Source organism: Nomascus leucogenys, chromosome 10, assembly GCF_006542625.1.
Source record: "Nomascus leucogenys isolate Asia chromosome 10, Asia_NLE_v1, whole genome shotgun sequence".
Classification (NCBI taxonomy): Eukaryota; Metazoa; Chordata; class Mammalia; order Primates; family Hylobatidae; genus Nomascus; species Nomascus leucogenys.
In genome coordinates this window covers 40,215,789-40,235,764 of record NC_044390.1, presented here as the reverse complement: position 1 = coordinate 40,235,764, position 19,976 = coordinate 40,215,789, and the positions used below count along the sequence as shown (strand labels likewise).

Genomic DNA, 19,976 nt, shown 5'->3' with positions numbered 1-19,976 from the left:
GAATGTGAAATATTCTTGAAAGAAATAACAAGCTGAGACCTGACATAAATAGTGTTGCAGGTGGTGACAACAGAGAGCAGTATGGCATGGCTGGAGTACAGTCAGAGAGCTGGGAGGGAGGGCTGACACTGAAGAGCTAAGGTGGGGGCAGACAATGGAATAGCTTTGTTTTTTTATGATACTGGAAATATTAACTACCACTAAATTGCAACCAACTTTATTTTCATAAGATAGCATGTGCAAAGATCACCTCCATACAACACTCAGAAAACTAAAGCAGCACCTTTATTTTATACATACAAACAGTATAAAATGTTTATTAGGTAAGAGCTGTGTTTTGTTTACAATATATTATATTGCTTCAAGCCAATGCAAAAAGTTCATACATTATATTCCCTATTTCATTGTGTTTAGAATATATTATATTGTTTAAATGCCACTACCACAGTGTAATTTTTTTTAATACTGTATCTCTGGAATAATGGTAAGGTCAAAATATATTGTATTGAGGGTTTAAAAATTAACAGCAATTTTTAAAAATGTGACAAACATCTAAATATCTGACAATAAAATCTGAAATGCTGTAACTTCAACATTATTAACTGCTCCATCCAAATTCTTGTGACTTACGCATTTTTGCCCAATTTAACCTTTCTAATGTTCCCCTGCCCCCAGACACCATAAATGCATTGTAATTTTGAAAATATCTGCCAACTGCACACTGAAAATTTTGACCTGATCAATTGACATAATATAAAATCTGTCCCAAAGCACTGAAACAAGAAAATCTATACCATCATGCTACAGACATACTTAGAAAACTTAAAAGGAAGAGTAAATATCAGCTCAGTGATTTATAATGAAGCTAATAAAATTCAGGCCAGTATTCTTAAGTGTAATGAACATTATTTGAACATTCAACACATGAAAGGTTAACAAAGGCTATGAACTCGGTGTAACTTAAAACGTTTCAGATGTCGGAGTTCACCAGATGTAATTGGATTCAGGTGGATCCCGCCGCTCCTCGGCCTTTTTAAGTGAAGGCGTGTGCTGCCTGAGCTGGGCGCCTGCTGGCCTCAGGGCATGTATGAGGCTGGCTCCGTACCCTGCAAAATTATTCACAGCTTAAAAGGAAAGAAACTACAAAACCAGGCTCTTCAGATTCATTATTAACTATTCAAATGAAATCCATTTTTGCCTTTTCAATCCAGAATGAAAAACCGCAATGACCACAAAAAGCTACCTGAATGAAGAGATCTCTGTTAAGAGCAACCCATTTTACTAACTCCATGAAACCAGGTTTCCACTGGATTTCTCATTCCCTATATATTCTGGCCATGCAGAAACTCTTGATGCAAAATCTGGGTGAACGTGACTGAATGGAAGTATAGTCTCCATCCAAGAGCTGGTAAGGATCTAGCATTGAAATTTTGAATGCAGCTGCAGATTTGGTCGTTGATCCTTTTCACTGCACTTGCAAACCTAACCTAGCTGATATTGATCCAGTTCAATATGACAACCCTACTCTTCATAAAGATCACATGATTGAGTATGGCTATTCCACTTATAAGACAGGAATTTTGTAAAAATTAAGGACTTCCATTATATGTGTTAGGGAAAAGGTTAAGATTTGAACTGACTCTTCCTTATCAATGGAGATTTGTGTTTTGGTCAAGGTGGGCACCTGTTTCCAGATGGGTTGTAAATGGAAAGTGCTAAGTTACACAACTTCAGACCTCCCTTCTTCCTACTTGGGGTGATGCTCAGGGGCAGTGACTCATTTCTCATTTCCTAAAACTGATCCAAGGCAGCAAATTACATTGTAAAAAGCTGCCTCCATCTTCTTGTGCATCAGAGTTAAATTCAGCATTTATTTCTTCCTTGTGTTTTTAAATGCAAACATGCCATTAAGCAGCTACTGAGAACAGTATACTTTGTTCCTGAATGTGTTCCTTTGAATTGTCAGTATGTAGTCTAGTAGCTCGTGGAGTGGTCAAAACCTGAGCCAGCAATGAGCTGGAGTAAATCTCTACCATGCTCCTTGGCCTGTGACCCATGAAGCCCAAACCTTCCTGTTGGCGAGGGTGAGCCTATGCGGGGACGTCTGTCTCCAGTATCCTCCGCCCCACCATCATGCCTGGGTCCTTGGACCTCCCAACGTGTCATCCCACTGGGAGTATGTTCTTAGCAGAACTCTATGCCTCAGACCTTCCTTGTCACCTCCCTCTAGTCAAAATAAACGCCCTTCTTTCAGCTCAATTATTTTAGCTAATGTACAAAATGGCTGGGTGACCTCTCCTGGAAAACACATTTGCATTTGAATCAAGCACCAGGTCATCTTCTTGGCATGCAATGCTTGGATTTGAAGGAGGCACACTGATGGCAGAAGCTTTCAGCAGCATAATCTCCAAGTGGGGGTGCTATTTGGAGGCTGGCAGACCTGTCAGGAGGGGTCATCTACCACACGAGGGCCCCTAACTTGCCTTCCCTTTGGAAGAATGGCTGGGTGCATCAGAAGTAACAGTGCCCTTGCGCTCCCGTCTTCATCACTTGTGGGGATTGCTGGGATCTGGATGTGAGTCTTAGAAGAACTTTGTAACTAAGACCTTGGATGTGTGGTCTGGACTAGGCTTGAGGATTTTTGAAAGTTATTTTGATCTGAGACAAGCCTCAGGGTTTGTCTCCAGTTGAGGGTGGCATAAGGGCTTCGGTTTACTCTTTTCCAAAATGGCACTAGAAATATTGAGTCTCCTACAGGTCTTTTAGTCCAGAGAAGATCTCCTTATCAGTATGCCCTAGCAGGGATACCATTCAACCATTCCCACTATGTGAGAAGTGATTTTCCAGAGGAGCTGCACTGCTTATTAATCTGTGTCCACCTGAAGCCAATTTAATCAACCCTCCAGCTAATTCAGTGGGTGAAAAGCATCAAATCAGTGGCTTAGTGTAGTGATATGGTTTGGCTGTGTCCCCACCCAAATCTTATCTTGAATTAGAATCCCCGTGTGTCAAGGGAGACACCAGGTGGAGGTAATTGAATCATGGGGATGGTTCCCCTATGCTGTTCTCCTGATAGTGAGTGAGTTCTCACGAGATCTGACAGTTTTATAAGTGTTTGGCAAGCTCCTTCTATGCACATTCTCTCTCCTTCCACCTTATGAAGAAGGTATCTGCCTCCCTTTGCCTTCTGCCACGATTGTAAGTTTCCTGAGGCCTCCCTAGCCATATGGAAGTGTGAGTCAAACCTCTTTCTTTATACATTACTCAGTCTCTGGAAGTTCTTTATAGCACCGTGAGAACAGACTAATACATGTAACCTAGACCAGACACCAACCTACCTTAAAGTAAACAGATGTATAACTACATATACACTTATTATAGATACATTAAACTAATACAATATGAACATTGTAAAATACAAGCAAAACTTAGAAATTAGAAAAGACTACCATAAGTATATTAAATGTATATTTATATATAAATATAAATCAAATTTAAAATATAAAAAATATTTAAAAACTAGTATATTCTTTTAGCACCCCAATGGATAATTTCCACACTCACTGGGTTGCATGCACCAACCTTTGGAGACTACTGATCTAGGAAAACATCTGATATGTGAGTGATTTGTTCATTTTGTATCCATTACTTTGGAGACATAATATGGTAGACACACCTGGAATTTTGTGAATTTGCTTTTTTTTTTTTTGAGACAGGGTCTTGCTATGTTGCCCAGGCTGATCTCAAACTCCTGGATTCAAGAAATCCTCTTGCGTCAGCCTCCCAAGTAGCCTGGACTACAGGCATGTGCTACCACTCCCAGCTTGGAATCATGCTTTTGAAGAGTATGGTGTGTGACTGAAGTCTTCCTTTTTTCAAACTAAAGTGGACAGTGGGCCCATGCTTAGGAGACTGAGTTCTAGCTGCCAGAAGTGCTGAAACTGTGTCGTTTTGTTAATTTGCTAATTGACTGTCCCTCCCACTCCACAAGGCAGGGCCTTTTCTGTCTTTGCACTGGTGTGTCCCCAGTGCTTGGATTCATGCTTAGCACAGGAGAGACCACAATCAATACTGAATGAATTTAGCGAGTTTCATTGTGTGTCTAAAATAGGCCAGCTGTTTATCTACATAGCTAGCTCATTTTTGGTAGTAAATTTTGAAAAAATGCAACTCCATTATAACATCTCTCTCATAGATGCTTTATAAATCTTTTCTTTCCCTCAAAAGAACTCACTTACTTACTATTACCAATATGATTTAAATATTTTAAGAAGCAAAATGCTTCATGTTTTATAATGATACTTGACAAATCATGAATTATAAAATCAGAGGCAAGGAGATACTGATTCTACATTTGATTTAAAATCTTAATTTCATGTGTAATTTCTTCATAGTTAACATACTGTATTACTCCAAATCAACCTGTATGACTAATTTAGCCTAGAAAATACTTTTAATATTTTACAGATGTGATCTTTTACAAAGATGCATTACTCTTTACACACTAAAGCTTAGACTCTAAAGTTTAAAGAGGTGGAGGAAGTGTAGGGGAGAAGAGGCAGAGAAAAAGCTGCTTTTAATGAAATGGAAAGCAGGGCTGAGTTATAGGTTGACTATTAGCCTTTGAAGCCAAGAAACAGAAGTGAAAAGGCTGGCTCTTCTTCTGGTCTCCCACTCACTTTTATTTTTATTTTTTTCCTTGTTTACAACTTTTTATTTCTCCCACTCACTTTTATTGCAGTGTCTTCCATGCCAACCTTCTTGACACTGGCATTTGTTGGGTTCATGGCAGGTTCCATGTGCACCACAGCCAGGCTCGCAGACAGCTAGAATCAAAGGAAATAAAAAGAGTATTTCCTGAGCTTTCCTTTTTCAACAGAATTACATAGTTGCTTTCCTTGCAATTCTTTAGAATGTATTAGTTTTGGCTTCATCCTCTAATTTTTTTCCTAAGTCAGTCTCCAGTCATAAGTTGGTTTTGGACTTTTTGTAAAGTCCTGAGAATGATCTTTAAGCATGATATTTTTCATTCGCAAAAGACATTCTTCATTCGCAAAAGACATTCAGTAGGATTTTGAAACTGCTGGAGCATGGAAGTTTATTTTCCTTAAGAAAACACCTGGCTGGGCACGGTGGCTCATGCCTGTAATCCCAACATTTTGGGAGGCTGAGGCAGGTGGATCAAGACCAGCCTGGCCAAGGTGGTGAAACCCCATCTCTAGTAAAAAAATATGAAGATTGGCCAGGCGCGGTGGCAGGCACCTGTAGTCCCAGCTACTCGGGAGGCTGAGGCAGGAGAATCGCTTAAACCTGGGGGGCGGAGGTTTCAATGGGTCTAGATCACGCCACTGCACTCCAGCCTGGGTGACAGAGTGAGACTCCGTCTCAAAAAACAAAACAAAACAAAGAAACCACCTTGTATTTAAAACATTCAGTTGCATGTGTGCATATCCATTTTTTTACATGCACAGATTTCATACAACACCTCTGGTCTACATAAGGAAGCATATATGTCAGTGAAGAAAGGTTAACTGTGATGCCCAGGCAACATGCAGTAGGCACAGAAGTATGTAGTGAGAGACCCCTGCTAGTTTAACGACCCAGTAGCCCAGATTGGCAATGTGTATGGGGTACTTACGCTTTGAACAGAGGTCTCCCTGGTAACCTTTGGAACACTTACATTTGCTTTTACCAATGCATTTACCTCCGTTTCGACAGGGTTGTGGGCATTTGCCTGAAAAAGAGAAGAATGCAGCTAAACAAGGAACCTGGTGCTTCATTCAGAGGTAATTACATTTTTCAAAGGAATTACAAGGCTTTGAGAGGATAAATGCTTTTAAATGGCAATTTTCATTTATTTCAGATCTACTCTGGCTTTTATTTTGTTTGAGTTTTGTTTTTGGAACAGACAGGATAATATTTTTAACTTCTGCTTTTGGATTATAAATGTGTTGCCAAAATGCTGCATTTATATTCTTTTCTTTTCTTTTTTTTTTTTTTAAGTAAAGACAGGGTTTCATTCTGTTGGCCAGGCTAGTCTTGATCTCCTGACCTCAAGTGATCCGCCCGCCTTGGCCTCTCAAAGTGCTGGGATTACAAGCATGAGCCACCACGCCCAGCCCAATTACTTTTTAATAAACAGAATAATCTTTTAACTGACTCACAAATACTTGCTAAGATATACTTTACTAAAAGTTATGACATAAATGACCCTTTAAATAATCTTTTCACTGGGTATTGATTTTTGTTTTTTGGTTCTTTTTGAGACGGAATCTTACTATTTTGCCCAGGCTGGAGTGCAGTGGCAGGATCTCGGCTCACTGCATCCTCTGCCTCCCAGGTTCAAGTGATTCTCCTGCCTCATCCTCCAGGGTTGCTGGGAACACAGACTTGTGCCACCATGCCCGGCTAATTTTTGTATTTTTAGTAGACACAGGGTTTCACCTTCTTGGCCAAGTTGGTCTCAAACTCCTGACCTCAAGTGATCCTCCCACTTCAACCTCCCAAAATGCTGGGATTACAGGCATGAGCCACCGTGCCTGGCCAAGTTTTGATTTTTGAATGTCACTTTTTCTGAAAGTAAGTCTATACCTTTACCTGATGACAGTCTTAGCCTAGGATTCCCCAGAAAGCAGGACCTGCATGCAGCTAGTTTATTTGGGGAAGTGATTGTAGGAAACAGGAATGGGGGAATGGGAGAGGTGAAACTTGGAAGGAAGGAAGGAAAGGAAACACAAAAGTGTGTTTGTGGGTGGAAAGCAGGAGTATGGGGCTGCTAAGTCAAGGTGCAGTGGCAACGACTGGTGTGCAAGGCTGGCCAAGAGGCTGTGAGATGTGACACAAAAGGTGCCCAATATCACAGCAATGCGTTTTCCTGGAATGCCTTAGGTCCATAATGATACTTCGTAATTTCTTTTATCTCTTTTCTCAATGAGTATTACGAATGCTTTTCACAGATCTTTGAGTCACAGAATTTTAGAGCTGGAGTAAGGCCCTAGGTGTAAAAATCATGTAATAAATTTCTCACTTCTTTCTCCAGAGGCTATTTATTATCCCTCTGCAATCTAGAATTTGCTATCCTAAGTCCTAGTTTTTGAAGAAGTGGAAGATAAGGTACTTTTTACCTAGAGCTGAAACCACATCCTATGCCTGGCATAAGATGTTTTGAAGACAGCAAGTAGCCCGTAGATTTTGGTAGTGGAGGAGTTTGGATTGCTTTTGTTGTTCTTTTTCTTTTATTTTTATTCACTTTAGCAGAACACTCATTACAAAGGCTTCTGGGTACATAAGGAGAAGTAATGAAAATTTATCCTAAACCAACCCGCCTTTCACTCTCTAAGCCCTTCTTTTGATTGCCAAAGAAAGCTGTGAAAGAAGTCAACCCCCATATATTTTACTGACAAGTGCTATTCTTGATAAACAAGAAGTAAATTCTTTATGAAAATCATTCTACTAAAAACACTTTATCTTTTTATTTACCTAAAAGGACTTTCTTCATATATAAGTAGACCAAAGCAGTATTTAGTCATTGTGGAAACAATATAGACATAACAATATTGGGATGTTAGGGCCTCTCACAAACCTGGAATGCCGTTAGACATTGAGGTTTTTCTGCATAGAGGTGTTCCAGAAACAGGTATTAAAACAAACTTAATAACAGAATATCACCTCTTCATTGACCAAAAGAGGGTCCTTTTTTTTGCCAGGTTTGAATACAAGAATACCATTTACTGTTTAGTTAAGATCTCAACTCTCACCCAAAAGAAGGAATATCTAACTCCAAATTTCCATTTGCATCAAATAAATACCTGACCCCAACATATACACAAAATTAGGTCATATCACAGTACTCTGCAATGCACCAGGTTTTTTTCAAGTGAGCAAGGTATAGGATGATAATTATATGGCAGAAAAGACAGAGTACTCATATGTGAATTACTTGGTGAGCCCGAATTTTCTCCTCCTCTATAAGGAGTGAAGTTGGTAACTGGGATAATGCAGAAAATGACTGGTGGAGATAATCCTTTCATCGACTTCACGAGGTTTTTTGTTTTCATGGCAACAGGGAAGTGAGGATCCTTAGATTCACTGCAGTCAGGAAGGATGACATTCTCTCCTGGCTATTACACAACAGAAACGTGACTGCAGGAGATGTTAGACATTCAAAAGCTATTACTAGTTCAAAGACTATAGGAGCCAAAATTCATGAAGATCTGATTGTTTTAAAATTCAGAATCCTGGAAATATCTTTAATATGAACTTCTTCTTCCTGAAAATAGTTTGCAACCAAATTCTACCCATTGAATAGTGGAAAACTGAGTCAGCTTCAGAGATGGCACATTTTTACTTAAAGAGACTAAGCCCTGGCTGGGCATGGTGGCTCTCGCCCGTAATCCCAGCACTTTGGAAGGCTGAGGCGAGCAGATCACTGGAGGCCAGGAGTTCAAGACCAGCCTGGCCAATATGGTGAAATTCTGTCTCTACTAAAAATGTAAAAATATTAGCCAAGTGTGGTGGCGGGCACCTGTAATCTCAGCTACTCGGGAGGCTGTGGCAGAAGAATCGCTTGAACCTGGAAGGCGGAGGTTGCAGAGAGCCAAGATGGTGCCACTGCACTCCAGCCTGGGTGACAGAGCTAGACTCCATCTCAAAAAAAGAAAAAAAAAATAGACTAAGCCCTGCCTAAAGACAAACAGATTTGACTAAGTTTCAGCTGGTGGCATTTTTACTATAACCAATGGATGAGTCCTTGTAAGAACAATGAAATAAGGTATTGACAAAATAAAGACATTAAATTTCTTCTACCTATGCAATTGTAGGATAACTTAAATTATCAGTTTAATGAAGAAAACAGATAAAAGGGTTTTTAAGTGCCAACAATTGTCATCTCTGGGTTTTAGGATTATAGGTGATTTTTAATTGTTTTCTCCAATATTCTAAAATTTTTTAACAGAGAACATTTTATATTGAGAACTTTTATAAGAAGAACCCACTCACTTATTTTTAAAATCCTTTTCTAATTCTTTTCTAATAATCCTTGCATTACAAAAGGATTATAAATAATTTGCGTAGTCTTTTTAACTGAAGTTTCATTAAAGATTCTCGGGAAATCCATGAGTCTTAGATAACAAGATGCATGTACCCACCATCCATCCAGATACCTCTAACCATAGTTTTGTTAACCTACAAGCATATCTCACGATCAACGCGGAATAAAGCTTGAGATGGTATCATTCTTTTTAAAATTTTTTTTTTGTTTTTGAGATGGAGTTTTGCTCTTGTCTCCTAGGCTGGAGTGCAGGGCTCAACCTTGGCTCACTGCAACCTGTGCCTCCAGGGTTCAAGCAATTCTTTTGCCTCAGCCTCCTGAGTAGCTAGGACTACAGGTGTCTGCCACCACGCCTGGCTAATTTTTGTTTTAGTCTTAGAGAAGGGGGTTTGCCATGATGGCCAGGCTGGTCTCTAACTCCTGACCTCAGGTGATCAGCCTGCTTCGGCCTCTCAAAGTGCTGGGATTATAGGCGTGAGCCACTGCACCCAGGTGAGATGGCATCATTCTTGATAGAGGTCAGGAGAAATGAAAATAAAGATGACATCAGAATATACATTTCATTTAAAAAAACAAAAAACAAACAGCTAGCAATGAGTGCTGGTGAGGATGTGGAGAAACTGGAACCCTCATACACTGCTGGTGGGAATGTAAAATGATGCAACTGCTTTGGAAAACAGTCTGGTAGTTCCTCAAAAAAGTTGTTACCACGTGACCCAGCAATTCCACCCCCCAGGTAAATATTCCGAAGAAATGGAAACGTCCACACAAACATCTCGCACACAGATTTTCATAGCCGTATTATTCATAATGGCCCCAAAGTGGAAACAACCCAAATGTCCAATGGCTGATAAATAAACAAAATGTGGTAAATCCATAAAATGGAATATTATTTGGCAATAAAAAGGAATAATGCAGTGACATATGCTACACCATGGGTAAGCATTGAAAACATTAGAATGAACCCAGGTGAAAGAAGCCACACAAGAAATGCCATATCTTATATGATTCCATTTATGTGAAATGTTAAGAATAAGCAAGTCTAGAGACAGAAAGTAGCTTAGTGGTTGCCAGGGTCTAGAGGGAAAGGGGAAGGGGAGGTGACTGCTAATAGGTACAGACTTTCTTTTGGGGATGGTAACATGTTCTGGAATTTGATAGAGGTGATGGCTACACAATCTTGTGAATAACCTGAATGGTACATTTTAAAATGTTGAGTTTTATACGATTGTGGCTTATATCTTAATTAAAAATAAGGATACATAATTCAACTATACTTTTTTGTTTCTGTACCTTTGGAGACACTTTTCAACTCAAGACCCATTTCCATAGTTTCCTAGTAATGTAGTTCCCATGATAGAAACAGGAAACTTCTGCAAAGGTTTTGGATAAAACTTGAATTAGGGCCAATCAGGAGCTTTCAAAGACCCACATTTTTTGATGCAGTAAAACAAAAAACCAAGAATACAAAACATTGTCTCTGCCAGTAGAAGATTCATAAACCTAAGGACATGAAAGGGCATATTTACATGAAGGAATATGAGCCTTTGGACAAAGATTCATAACCATGAACCACCTAAGTGTGCAGAGTCTGAAGTAAGTATGGGGGAAAATTGAGGGGAGTTAGTTCAGAGATATCTTTATCCGGGAAGGGTAATTAATAAGAATAGAAACCACACCCAGACAATTAATTACATGTTCTGTGGAAACTTTAGAGGTATTTCATCTGAACCCTATAAAAATGGTTACTTCATCCACTACTCATTAAAGTACAAAAACCCACAAATAAATTAGAGGTTGAAAGTTCAAACAGGAACTTAGTCTTATTCAACTTTCAATCTACAATACGCTACTATATACACTACTGTATACACTGTTCGGCTGTACCAAACAGTGGTATTTTACAGATACAGGTGGAAATGAAACACAGACCAAGTTTCCCTCAATCAACATTTCAAGAAAGGCAGGGACACAGGACCCTTAGTGGACAGGCTGACCTTCCTTTTGCTCTTTCTTGAGCATGTGCTTTGGTGCTATCTGTTCTTCTGGATTGTAAGGCAATCAAGGAGGGAGTTACCTCATTTCTGAGTTAAAGAGAGAGGCCACGTGACTTGCTGAGAGCTACATGGCTGGTCAATGGCGGAGCCTGGACAAGCAGTTTGGAATATTGATTCCGAAAACAATGATAAGCTACCACATTTCAACCATTACTTTTTTAACTTTTGTGTATTGAAGTATGACAAACATATAGTAAAGGCATAATGTGTACCAATCTTAAGTTTACAGTTCAGATATTTTTATTTACGTAAACAGATGTGTGGCACTTCAGCAATCAAGATACTTAGCATTCCATAAAGTTCCTTTTGCTCCAGCTGTGATTCTCGTTTCTACTGTCATCCATTAGTTTCACCTATTCTTGAACTTCAAAAAGATAGGATCATGCAGTAGGTAATTTTTTGTGTCTGGTTACTTTCACTTAGTATCTGTGTGGTTCATTCATGTTGCTGTGTGTGCTATTATTTCATTCTTTTTTTATTGCTATGCACCTTTTTTTTCTCCTTTTTCTTGAGTCTACCTTTTTCTCTTCGATGGGTTGTTAGGCTCAGTCTAGGATATCTGGCAGTGAGCGGCAGGGGAAACAGGTAGGTAGGTAAACAGATCCCAGCTGTCCCAGAGCTCTGATCTACATTTCCAGTCTGAAGCTATGGGTCCCACATAATGAGGAGGGGACAAAATGACTAACAGAAAACAATGCAACTGCTGAATAATCCAAACCCAGACATAACCGAGTCAGAGAGCATTTCTTCTGAGTCCTCCGAGGTGAGCTGTGTCACTCTTTGCCCCACCTTCAGCCAAAATGCATGGCAGCTGAATCTAGCAAAAAGAAACCACTGGCCTAAGATCTTAGACAAGTTATTCATTCTCTCTGAGTTTCTGACTCCTCCTTGATAAAATGAAGGGGTTATATGGGATTTCTAAGTTCTCCCCAAGTCAAAAGAAGGCAGAAAGTCAGTACTCACTTATTTCACACTGCTCTCCCTCTAATCCTGGAGGGCAAATACATTTTCCAGGGTAGAAACAGGTCCCTCCGTTAAAGCAGGTGGTTGAGCAGTTTGCTGTTAGAATGAGTAACAGGGGTGTTGCATTAGACAGTAGGTTAAATCCAACACAAATTTCACTTACAGTGAGGTGCTATTTTTTAGGCATCTGCTACTTGCCCATTTCCTGACTTAATAAAATAAGCTGCTTTACAAATACAAAAGTTGTAACCAATTGCTTGCCTATGTGCAGACTCCAGAACATAATAGGAGACCACACACATCATATACTACCCACCAGTAGGAGTTTCCATCTCAGTGAAGAAAGGCACAGTAAAAAAATTAGCTTTTTAATTTTCTTATACATAGCTATGCCCTTAAAAGGAGAAGAATGGTATAAACCTGAGGTTTTTTTTTTTTTGTAAACATCAGTTTGGAGGATAAAGGAAGAGTAAAAAGGAGAAGACATACTTTGGAATAGATAAAAGAGAAGTCATAAATATCAGGACCTGACAAGTAAAAAAGCAACTTTCTTTCAGGACAAGATGAACAGATATTTATCTTAATGAGATTGTTTTTTAAAAAATAGACTTTTATGACTTTTGGAGAAAAGAGTAACTGTATTCAGAAAAAGACTGTAGGCCCGGGTGAGATCCCATAGGTAGGAGTGTGGCCACAGCAGGGACCAGAGGATGATGAAGTTGGCTGTATCATAGTGGGAGCCCAATAAACAGGTTATCCAGGTAGTAATCACACTTCATGATTCATCCTAAACCCTCTCTCACAGTGTCAGTTTCTGGAGTTTCACTGCTCACTAGCACCTAAAATAGAGGGAGGATGGAGAAATGGAGAGAAGAGGAGAGGAAATATCTAAAAATAGACAAGTTGGCTCATTCTATAAAGGAAATTAAAATGAGAGCTTGGATTTTTAGCAATTCCAGTTATATGACCTATTTGTTCTTGTCTCATATAAAATTGGCCAAAATTGGCTATAGATGAACAAAAGCTAAAGTAAGCTTCCAGTATGAAAATCAGAAAAGAAATCCAAAAGTTCTAAGTGTATGCTTTCTTTGTGGGGAAAAAAAAAGTCCACAAAGTAAAATGTTCTATGAGTATCATGCTTCTTAAATGATAAATTGTGTTTAAAATCACAAAGATCTCCCAGTTTAAGGAAGTGCTGTACTCAGTTTGGCAAATCAAAACTTTTTTTTTGTTTGTTTTTGTTTTTTTTTTGAGACGGAGTCTCGCTCTGTCACCCAGGCTGGAGTGCAGTGGCACAATCTCAGCTCACTGCAAGCTCCGCCTCCCAGGTTCACGCCATTCTCCTGCTTCAGCCCCTCCAAGTAGTTGGGACTACAGGCGCCTGCCACCAGGCCCGACTAATTTTTTTTTTTTTGTATTTTTAGTAGAGACGGGGTTTCACCGTGGTCTCGATCTCCTGACCTCGTGATCCGCCTGCCTCGGCCTCCCAAAGTGCTGGGATTACAAGCGTGAGCCACCGCTCCCGGCCTGGTTTGTTTGTTTTTTAAAAGAGACAGGGTCTTGCTCTGTCTCCCAGGCTGGAGTGCAGTGGCACAATCGTAGCTCACTGCAGCCTTAAACCCCTGGGCATAAGGGATCTTCCTGCCTCAGCCTCCCAGATGGCTGGGAGTAAAGGTGTACACTACCATGCCTGGTTAAGTTTTGAATTTTTTTTGTACAGATGGAGTCTTGCTACATTGTCCACACAGGTCACAAAAAAATCAAGCCTCTTAACGTGGAAGGGAGCTGTAGCATTTTGGTATAGGATTTAGGATTTAGGAGAACCAGCTCTTGGGGCCTCCTTTTTGCTGCAGTATTGCTAAGGCTGGACAGTTGTTTTTGTAAGTGTGTCCTGTCTCCTCACTTCTGTTTCTCTGGGAGATAGAAGGGAATGATGAGATCAGTGCTCTGGAAAACTTTGGGATCAGTACCCACTTGGCCCATGCCCCATGGGCACTGCCCAATTACTGATGTGTAGAATGCAGTGAACCTGGTAGCTTCATAGAAAGCTGTAGAATTCAGCAAAGTTGGTTACATAATTTGGCCACACTCTTAGTACTTGTATGCTATTGTATTGTCATGAGCAAGCTTCTCTGTATTTCTGTTGTGCAATGATTCTTGATTAGAAAAACGAGCAGCTAGAGACACGAAGTATCTTTCTCTAGGGCTGAGGCCCCACTGGCCAATACTAAACTCCTGAGGTCCTAAAGGTTGTGATGTCCACATCACACAAAAAATGCTCGTCCCAAGGGCCAATGAAAGTTATTCTTTAATATTTGTTCAAATACATAGTGCTGATGTCTAGTTCCATAGTAGTAATTAAATCATTTTTCAGAGCCTCCACATATTCCCTCCTGGAGAATAAAAGCATCTTTTTGTTGAGGTAGAAAATTTTTTTTTTTTAATATTCCCAGATCTCCAGTGAGACCAAGTGGAATTTCAACAGACTTTATAAAAGAATAAAAAAATTACTGGAGTCTGATGAGTAGGAACTTCTTTCATTTGAAAGATAAAATATTATAAAATATAGTATGTACTGGAATATATATAGATATATTACTTTAACCGTGACCATGTGGTGTTTGTGACACTACAGCACTAGAAAAACACTGCAATTGACACTCCATTATGCAAACCACACCAACAATGGCCACGCCTACATAAGAAGGTCTCACAAATGGTCTCTTGTGAATATATGAGTTCTTCAACTAAATCTCTGGAGGATTTGCTTTATTTATTAATAATTTTGAGGCAATAAGAGTTTAATTCTCCTCTAGAATGCCCAGTTTTAAAATAGTAGAGATACTGAATGCTAAATTTAGACAGATTCACAATAATGAATTTTACTCATTGGCTGTTAATTCTTATTAGAGTAATTAGTGCTTAATCTTTATGAAAACACATGTTAAAAAATGATTTTTAATCCAATACTATAGTTTTAAAAGGCCACTTTAAAAAAGGCAGAAATGCTTTCACATATTATCTCAATATAGTTATAATATATAGCTCATGGCTGAGGGACATGAGGGTCAATGGCTTAATTCCAAGTCTAGAGATAGAAAAAGCATGGTCCACAGAGAGATCAAGTTGCCTGCCCAGGTTCAGAGTCACTCGTGGAAGAACTGAGGGCTGAATTAGGTAGCCTGGGCGGCAACATGGTACAGTGCAGGATATGAATTTGGGTCAACCTACTCAAGTTCCATAAACCTCACTTTGCTTATCTAGGAATGAGATGGATAATACTTTACATATCTCAAAAGATGTTCAGAGTAAAATCACATAACTGTATGAAAGTACTTTGTACATCATAAAAGAGTAAACAACCATAAGTTATTCTGACTCATACTGAAGGCTCTTTCCTTTAGCTTTCCTTTAAAAACAACAACAACAAAAAACTGCTCATGGCAATCTTACTTGGTACTAACTGAGTGATCACTAAAGAGACACTTTTCAAGAATAAAATTTATTATTCTATCTTAACTCATATGTTTATTGACCAAAAAATGCTCTATTCATACAATTAGCATTTTTAACACAAAGATAACTTCATTAAATATACAAATTTCACAGCATAGTCTTTTTTTTTTTCCACTTAAAAGATGTGAACTGGGCAAAATAAACAAGTCTCTTGTAAAGAGTATGAATCATTCAGCAATTTTAGGGCCAAGTTTGAATCCACTTACTAAGAGTAAAATCTGGCTGTGTTGCTGCAATGTTAAGAAGGAAGAACCCGATCTTTCTCGGATGTGATTTGTGAGCAGAGTATTGAATCGGGAGTCAGTAAACTTCTAGGTTAGGCAATGTAGAGCAGGTTGTTTAATTTTAGCCTCAGAAGCTCACCCACAAAACCGATTTAGGACATACTAAAATTCCATGTGGCACAGACCAGCTAATTGTTCACAAAAATTTGCACTCCCGTCACATAATATGAGATGTCAGTGGGAGACAGCTGTCCAGCCAGGGGCAACATTTCTTCTGCCTGAAACCAGGTAGGACCATGAGGCTAATTCCTACCTATGGAATAGGTGTGGAAGTTTTATGGGTAAATTCTGGGCCAGGGCTTTTAAATTTTTTAATTAATTAATTTATTTTTAGCAGTGCTTACTTCAATCCTTCTCTGCCTATTGGCTGGATCTAGAGAGTTCCAAAGCTCTAGGCAGGACACAGATAGATGGTGCCTGGGCTCCTGAGTCATTGCATGGAGAAGAGCTGCCCTGCCCACTGACCAGGCAAAATGCACTGGAGCATTCTGTGAATGAAAATAAACTTTTGCTATTATGCTACACTAAAATTGGGATTTCAGTTACTATAGCAGCCATCTTTACCCTAAGCCATACACTCTCAGAGCTGTTACGAAGAGTGAGGACATATAAAGTAACTTATTCTAATCAAACATTTTAAAAGTAAAAATAACTTTCTTCTTAAAAAGAAACTGTTACCTTTGTCACAGTTCACTCCATAGAATCCAGGTGGGCAGATGCAGAAACCAGGAGTCACACAAAGTCCACCATTCATACATCGCGGGGTGCAAAGGGCTTATAGGGAGAGAGAACCCTGATTAAGGCCAAACGGTATTTTGGAGCAGGAGCATTTTGAAATGTCAGTAATACAACAGGTCTACGTTTTCAAGCTTTGTGGTTGACTCTAAAATGATTACTCTTCAGAGATACAAGTTTGCTATAATAATATTTTTGTGGTATAAATTATGCTATTTTTCAATTTCTCAGCCAATTTCTTAGAGATGACTTTTGGATTGGTTCCATTTGAATACTTGAATAAATTTTCCCCAGAATCATTTTGACTAAGATGTGGTCTTCTTAAAACTGTTAAATATTTTCACTTTGCCCCATTTCCTTAATCTTCTAATTCCAACATAAATGCAAAGAAGAAAAATAAGAAAATATTCTTCTTTCTTACTTATTTTAAAATTATTTTTTAGCTATCTCTCACAGGATATTCTTATTTCTTGAAGATGAAAAATATTTTGCTTACTCAGATAAGCTCTTAGTATTTAAACATCTTATGATTAATATTCATTTCCTTGCTTATATCTTTTTCATATATTTTTAAAAATTAATTTCCCTGAAATTGATGTACTTACTACACAAATTCTTTTCATCCACTTTTTTGCCTTATCATAACTTCATAACTCAGATATACTCTTAGTTGTGAATCAAGCTACTTTTAATTGGAACAATTTCAGATCACTGGTGATGCTAGCTTTTTAAACCCAACTTAAGAGGAGGAAAAAACCCTCAAAATTTTCATAAGATTGTGCCAAAGTACAGTGGCTGTATTTGTGAAGCGGGATGAGTTGGGGGAGATGGCCAGGAATGGCCACAGAAAGTGGAGGCATTGTGCCAAAGTTTTCTGCCCCATGACCAGAAAAATAATTTCAGGTGTTAAAAATCCACATGGGGCTCCTGCATGACATCCATGTTCATTAGGAAGGGAGCAAGGGAAGTCGGCTCTGTGTCTTACCTTTCTCACAGTGAGGTCCGTGGAACCCATCAGGACACTCGCAGATGCGTCTTTCATTACAAAAGCCTCCATTTCGGCATCCGCCTGGGCACTCAGCTTCACCAGAGAGAAACAAAGCTTATATGGACACCCTTGAAATCATGCTGGGTGAATCACAGCCAGCGTGAGACAGTGGTGTTCATTTCTGTTTTAGCCCACCAATTAATCATAATTGATCAAATATCAGTACTTCCAACTCATTCGCTCGATATCACTTGGATTTCACTAAATCTGCTGCAGAGTAAGATTTTGCCTCCCTTATTGCCAACAGTAGGGGGCTCATGGAAGAAGGTAAGGCAAATTTTATTCTGCCTTCATCTCCTCTTACGGAGTGTGAATTGTTAAATTCACACTGCAATTGAATGAATGGTATTGCCTTTCCCCTTTCAGAGGGTAAGATGACTTATGGGTACATCTTTAGAGCACTGAAAGATGCCAGAGCTTAAATTCTGAGCTAGAAAAGCTTGCATGGGGATGCGAAAGGAGCCGGGCCTTTATACTTAAATGGGCATCTGGGGTGTGGTGGGGAGGTACTGAATGAGGCCTTGACCTGGTAGGGATCACTGGCATGAGGTGGTAACTTGTCCTCCGTGGATATGAGTAGCATCAGGCTTTCATTAGGGGTTATATTAGTGTTGCCTTTGACAAGTGGGAAGTGCTGGTAATGACGATCCACCTTGCCCTGAGCAAACAGAGCAAGAAAGGGGGAAATTCATGATCACGGGTGAGATACACTGGGACTCCCAATGACTGTGTTGGAGGAGTGGAGAGGGAGGAAGAAAAGGTGTTTTGAAAAGCTTCCTATTCCTAATATTAAAAGTGGGGTCAAGGTCAGAGAAAGTCTATCTTAGTACTGTTGCTAAACCCTGTGCTTATTATCTCCTCCTTCCGTTGCTGTAATTATACAGCCATCATCCCAAAAACCATGTGTGTATGTGTATGTATGTGTGTATAGATATAAATATTTGGCCCAAATCACACCTAAAGCCTTTACGATATGTCTTCTCTTGAATCACCGTCGGTGCTTACCTTGTTGACATGTTTTAAAGAAGATAGCATTTTGAGGTGTCTGGAGAATGGTGTTGCCTTCAGAATTCATAACAATCACATTCACTTCAAATGCTGCCACCCCATCCTGTTTTCCAAGACATGGGAAACCAACTTGAACAACTAAAAGAAAAAAAGAGAAAGTGTGGAGAAACAGTTAATCTAGTGGATTCGAGTTTTACAGAAATCTTAGGAAGAGAGTCAAAGGACAAAGCAAAAATGTTCACATGTTGTGGATTTCCTTGTATCTCCATTGGAGTAGGAAATGTATTTTGAGCATCTGGGCTCCACAGAAGTTGAGCATCATGTCAGGTGAAGAAAGAGTGAATGACTCTAATTTTTACCTCGTTAATATGGAATTGGGGATATTCTGTTCATAGTCTGGACTTGTACTATCTTAAATATTTTCCCTGGAAATTAAAGATGGAAAGAAGAATCATAAAGTGGTTAATTATAAGTGGTTAATTATACGTCAGCATAGCATGGGAAGAACAAAAAGACAAACAAAAATAAATAAAAAGTGGTTGATTCAGGGAAGAAACTTTGTGGCATCTTCATCAGCCTCCATATAATCCAAAAAGGGCTAGAAATCAGCATTTCATAATCCCTTAAATAAAGCCCAATGGGCAATACCCCACTGGTTTATGTTTACTATGTGTATGTGAAAGTGACAAAATATCTTCTTTGAAAATATTTTACGACTCAGACTAGAGTTCAATCATTGAACTGAGTTAATGAAGTTAATATTTTCTCAGGCTTTTTGTTAATAAGAAGTGTCCATATCTCAGGCATCTAGAGAGTTTGATGTGATGAAATAATCTCATGAATAGGGTTATATCTAATGGTTTATGTTCTTAAAGAGAAGCTTCTCTTTCTTGTGAGTCTAATGATCACTCGGCCTGTGCAAGTGTTGACAATGAAGTCACAAAGCAGGGATTGGGAACTGAAGACATTGCTGTACAAAGAGGGAAGGAGGACACCCATTGTGGGATACCCACAAGTCACTGGGTGAAAATGGGGCAAATCAGATGTGATCATTTGCTGAGAAGCTGATTATGTATATTTGCAACATCCACTGGGTTATTACAACATATCCACTGGGTAAGACTGACCTAGCAGATCCACCAGACTCTTGTTTTTCCTTGTTAATATAAAGAAATATTGCTAATGGGTATACATGTGATTTTTTGCTTCATTTTATTTCTGCATGGCAGGTTATGGTTTCTGCCAAGCTTGTGCAAATTGTATCAAGCTAAGACAAATCTTTTCTTTTAGAGTGTCGATAAACTTTCTCCCTAGGT

General features: G+C 39.1%; 1 protein-coding gene across 1 annotated transcript in view; it reads right to left on the bottom strand.

Moving 5' to 3' along the window:
- Positions 1–263: 263 nt before the first annotated feature.
- The window catches only part of WIF1 (WNT inhibitory factor 1), a 71,710-nt gene continuing 51,997 nt past the window's right edge, over positions 264–19,976 (bottom strand). The window contains exons 4-10 of the mRNA XM_003259569.3: positions 18,658–18,798; positions 17,590–17,685; positions 16,548–16,643; positions 12,070–12,165; positions 5,639–5,734; positions 4,731–4,826; positions 264–1,106 (exon numbers count right to left, since the gene is read on the bottom strand). Coding sequence (XP_003259617.1) covers positions 985–1,106; positions 4,731–4,826; positions 5,639–5,734; positions 12,070–12,165; positions 16,548–16,643; positions 17,590–17,685; positions 18,658–18,798 — 743 coding nt within the window. The 3' untranslated portion in view covers positions 264–984. The remainder of the gene's footprint in view (positions 1,107–4,730; positions 4,827–5,638; positions 5,735–12,069; positions 12,166–16,547; positions 16,644–17,589; positions 17,686–18,657; positions 18,799–19,976) is intronic.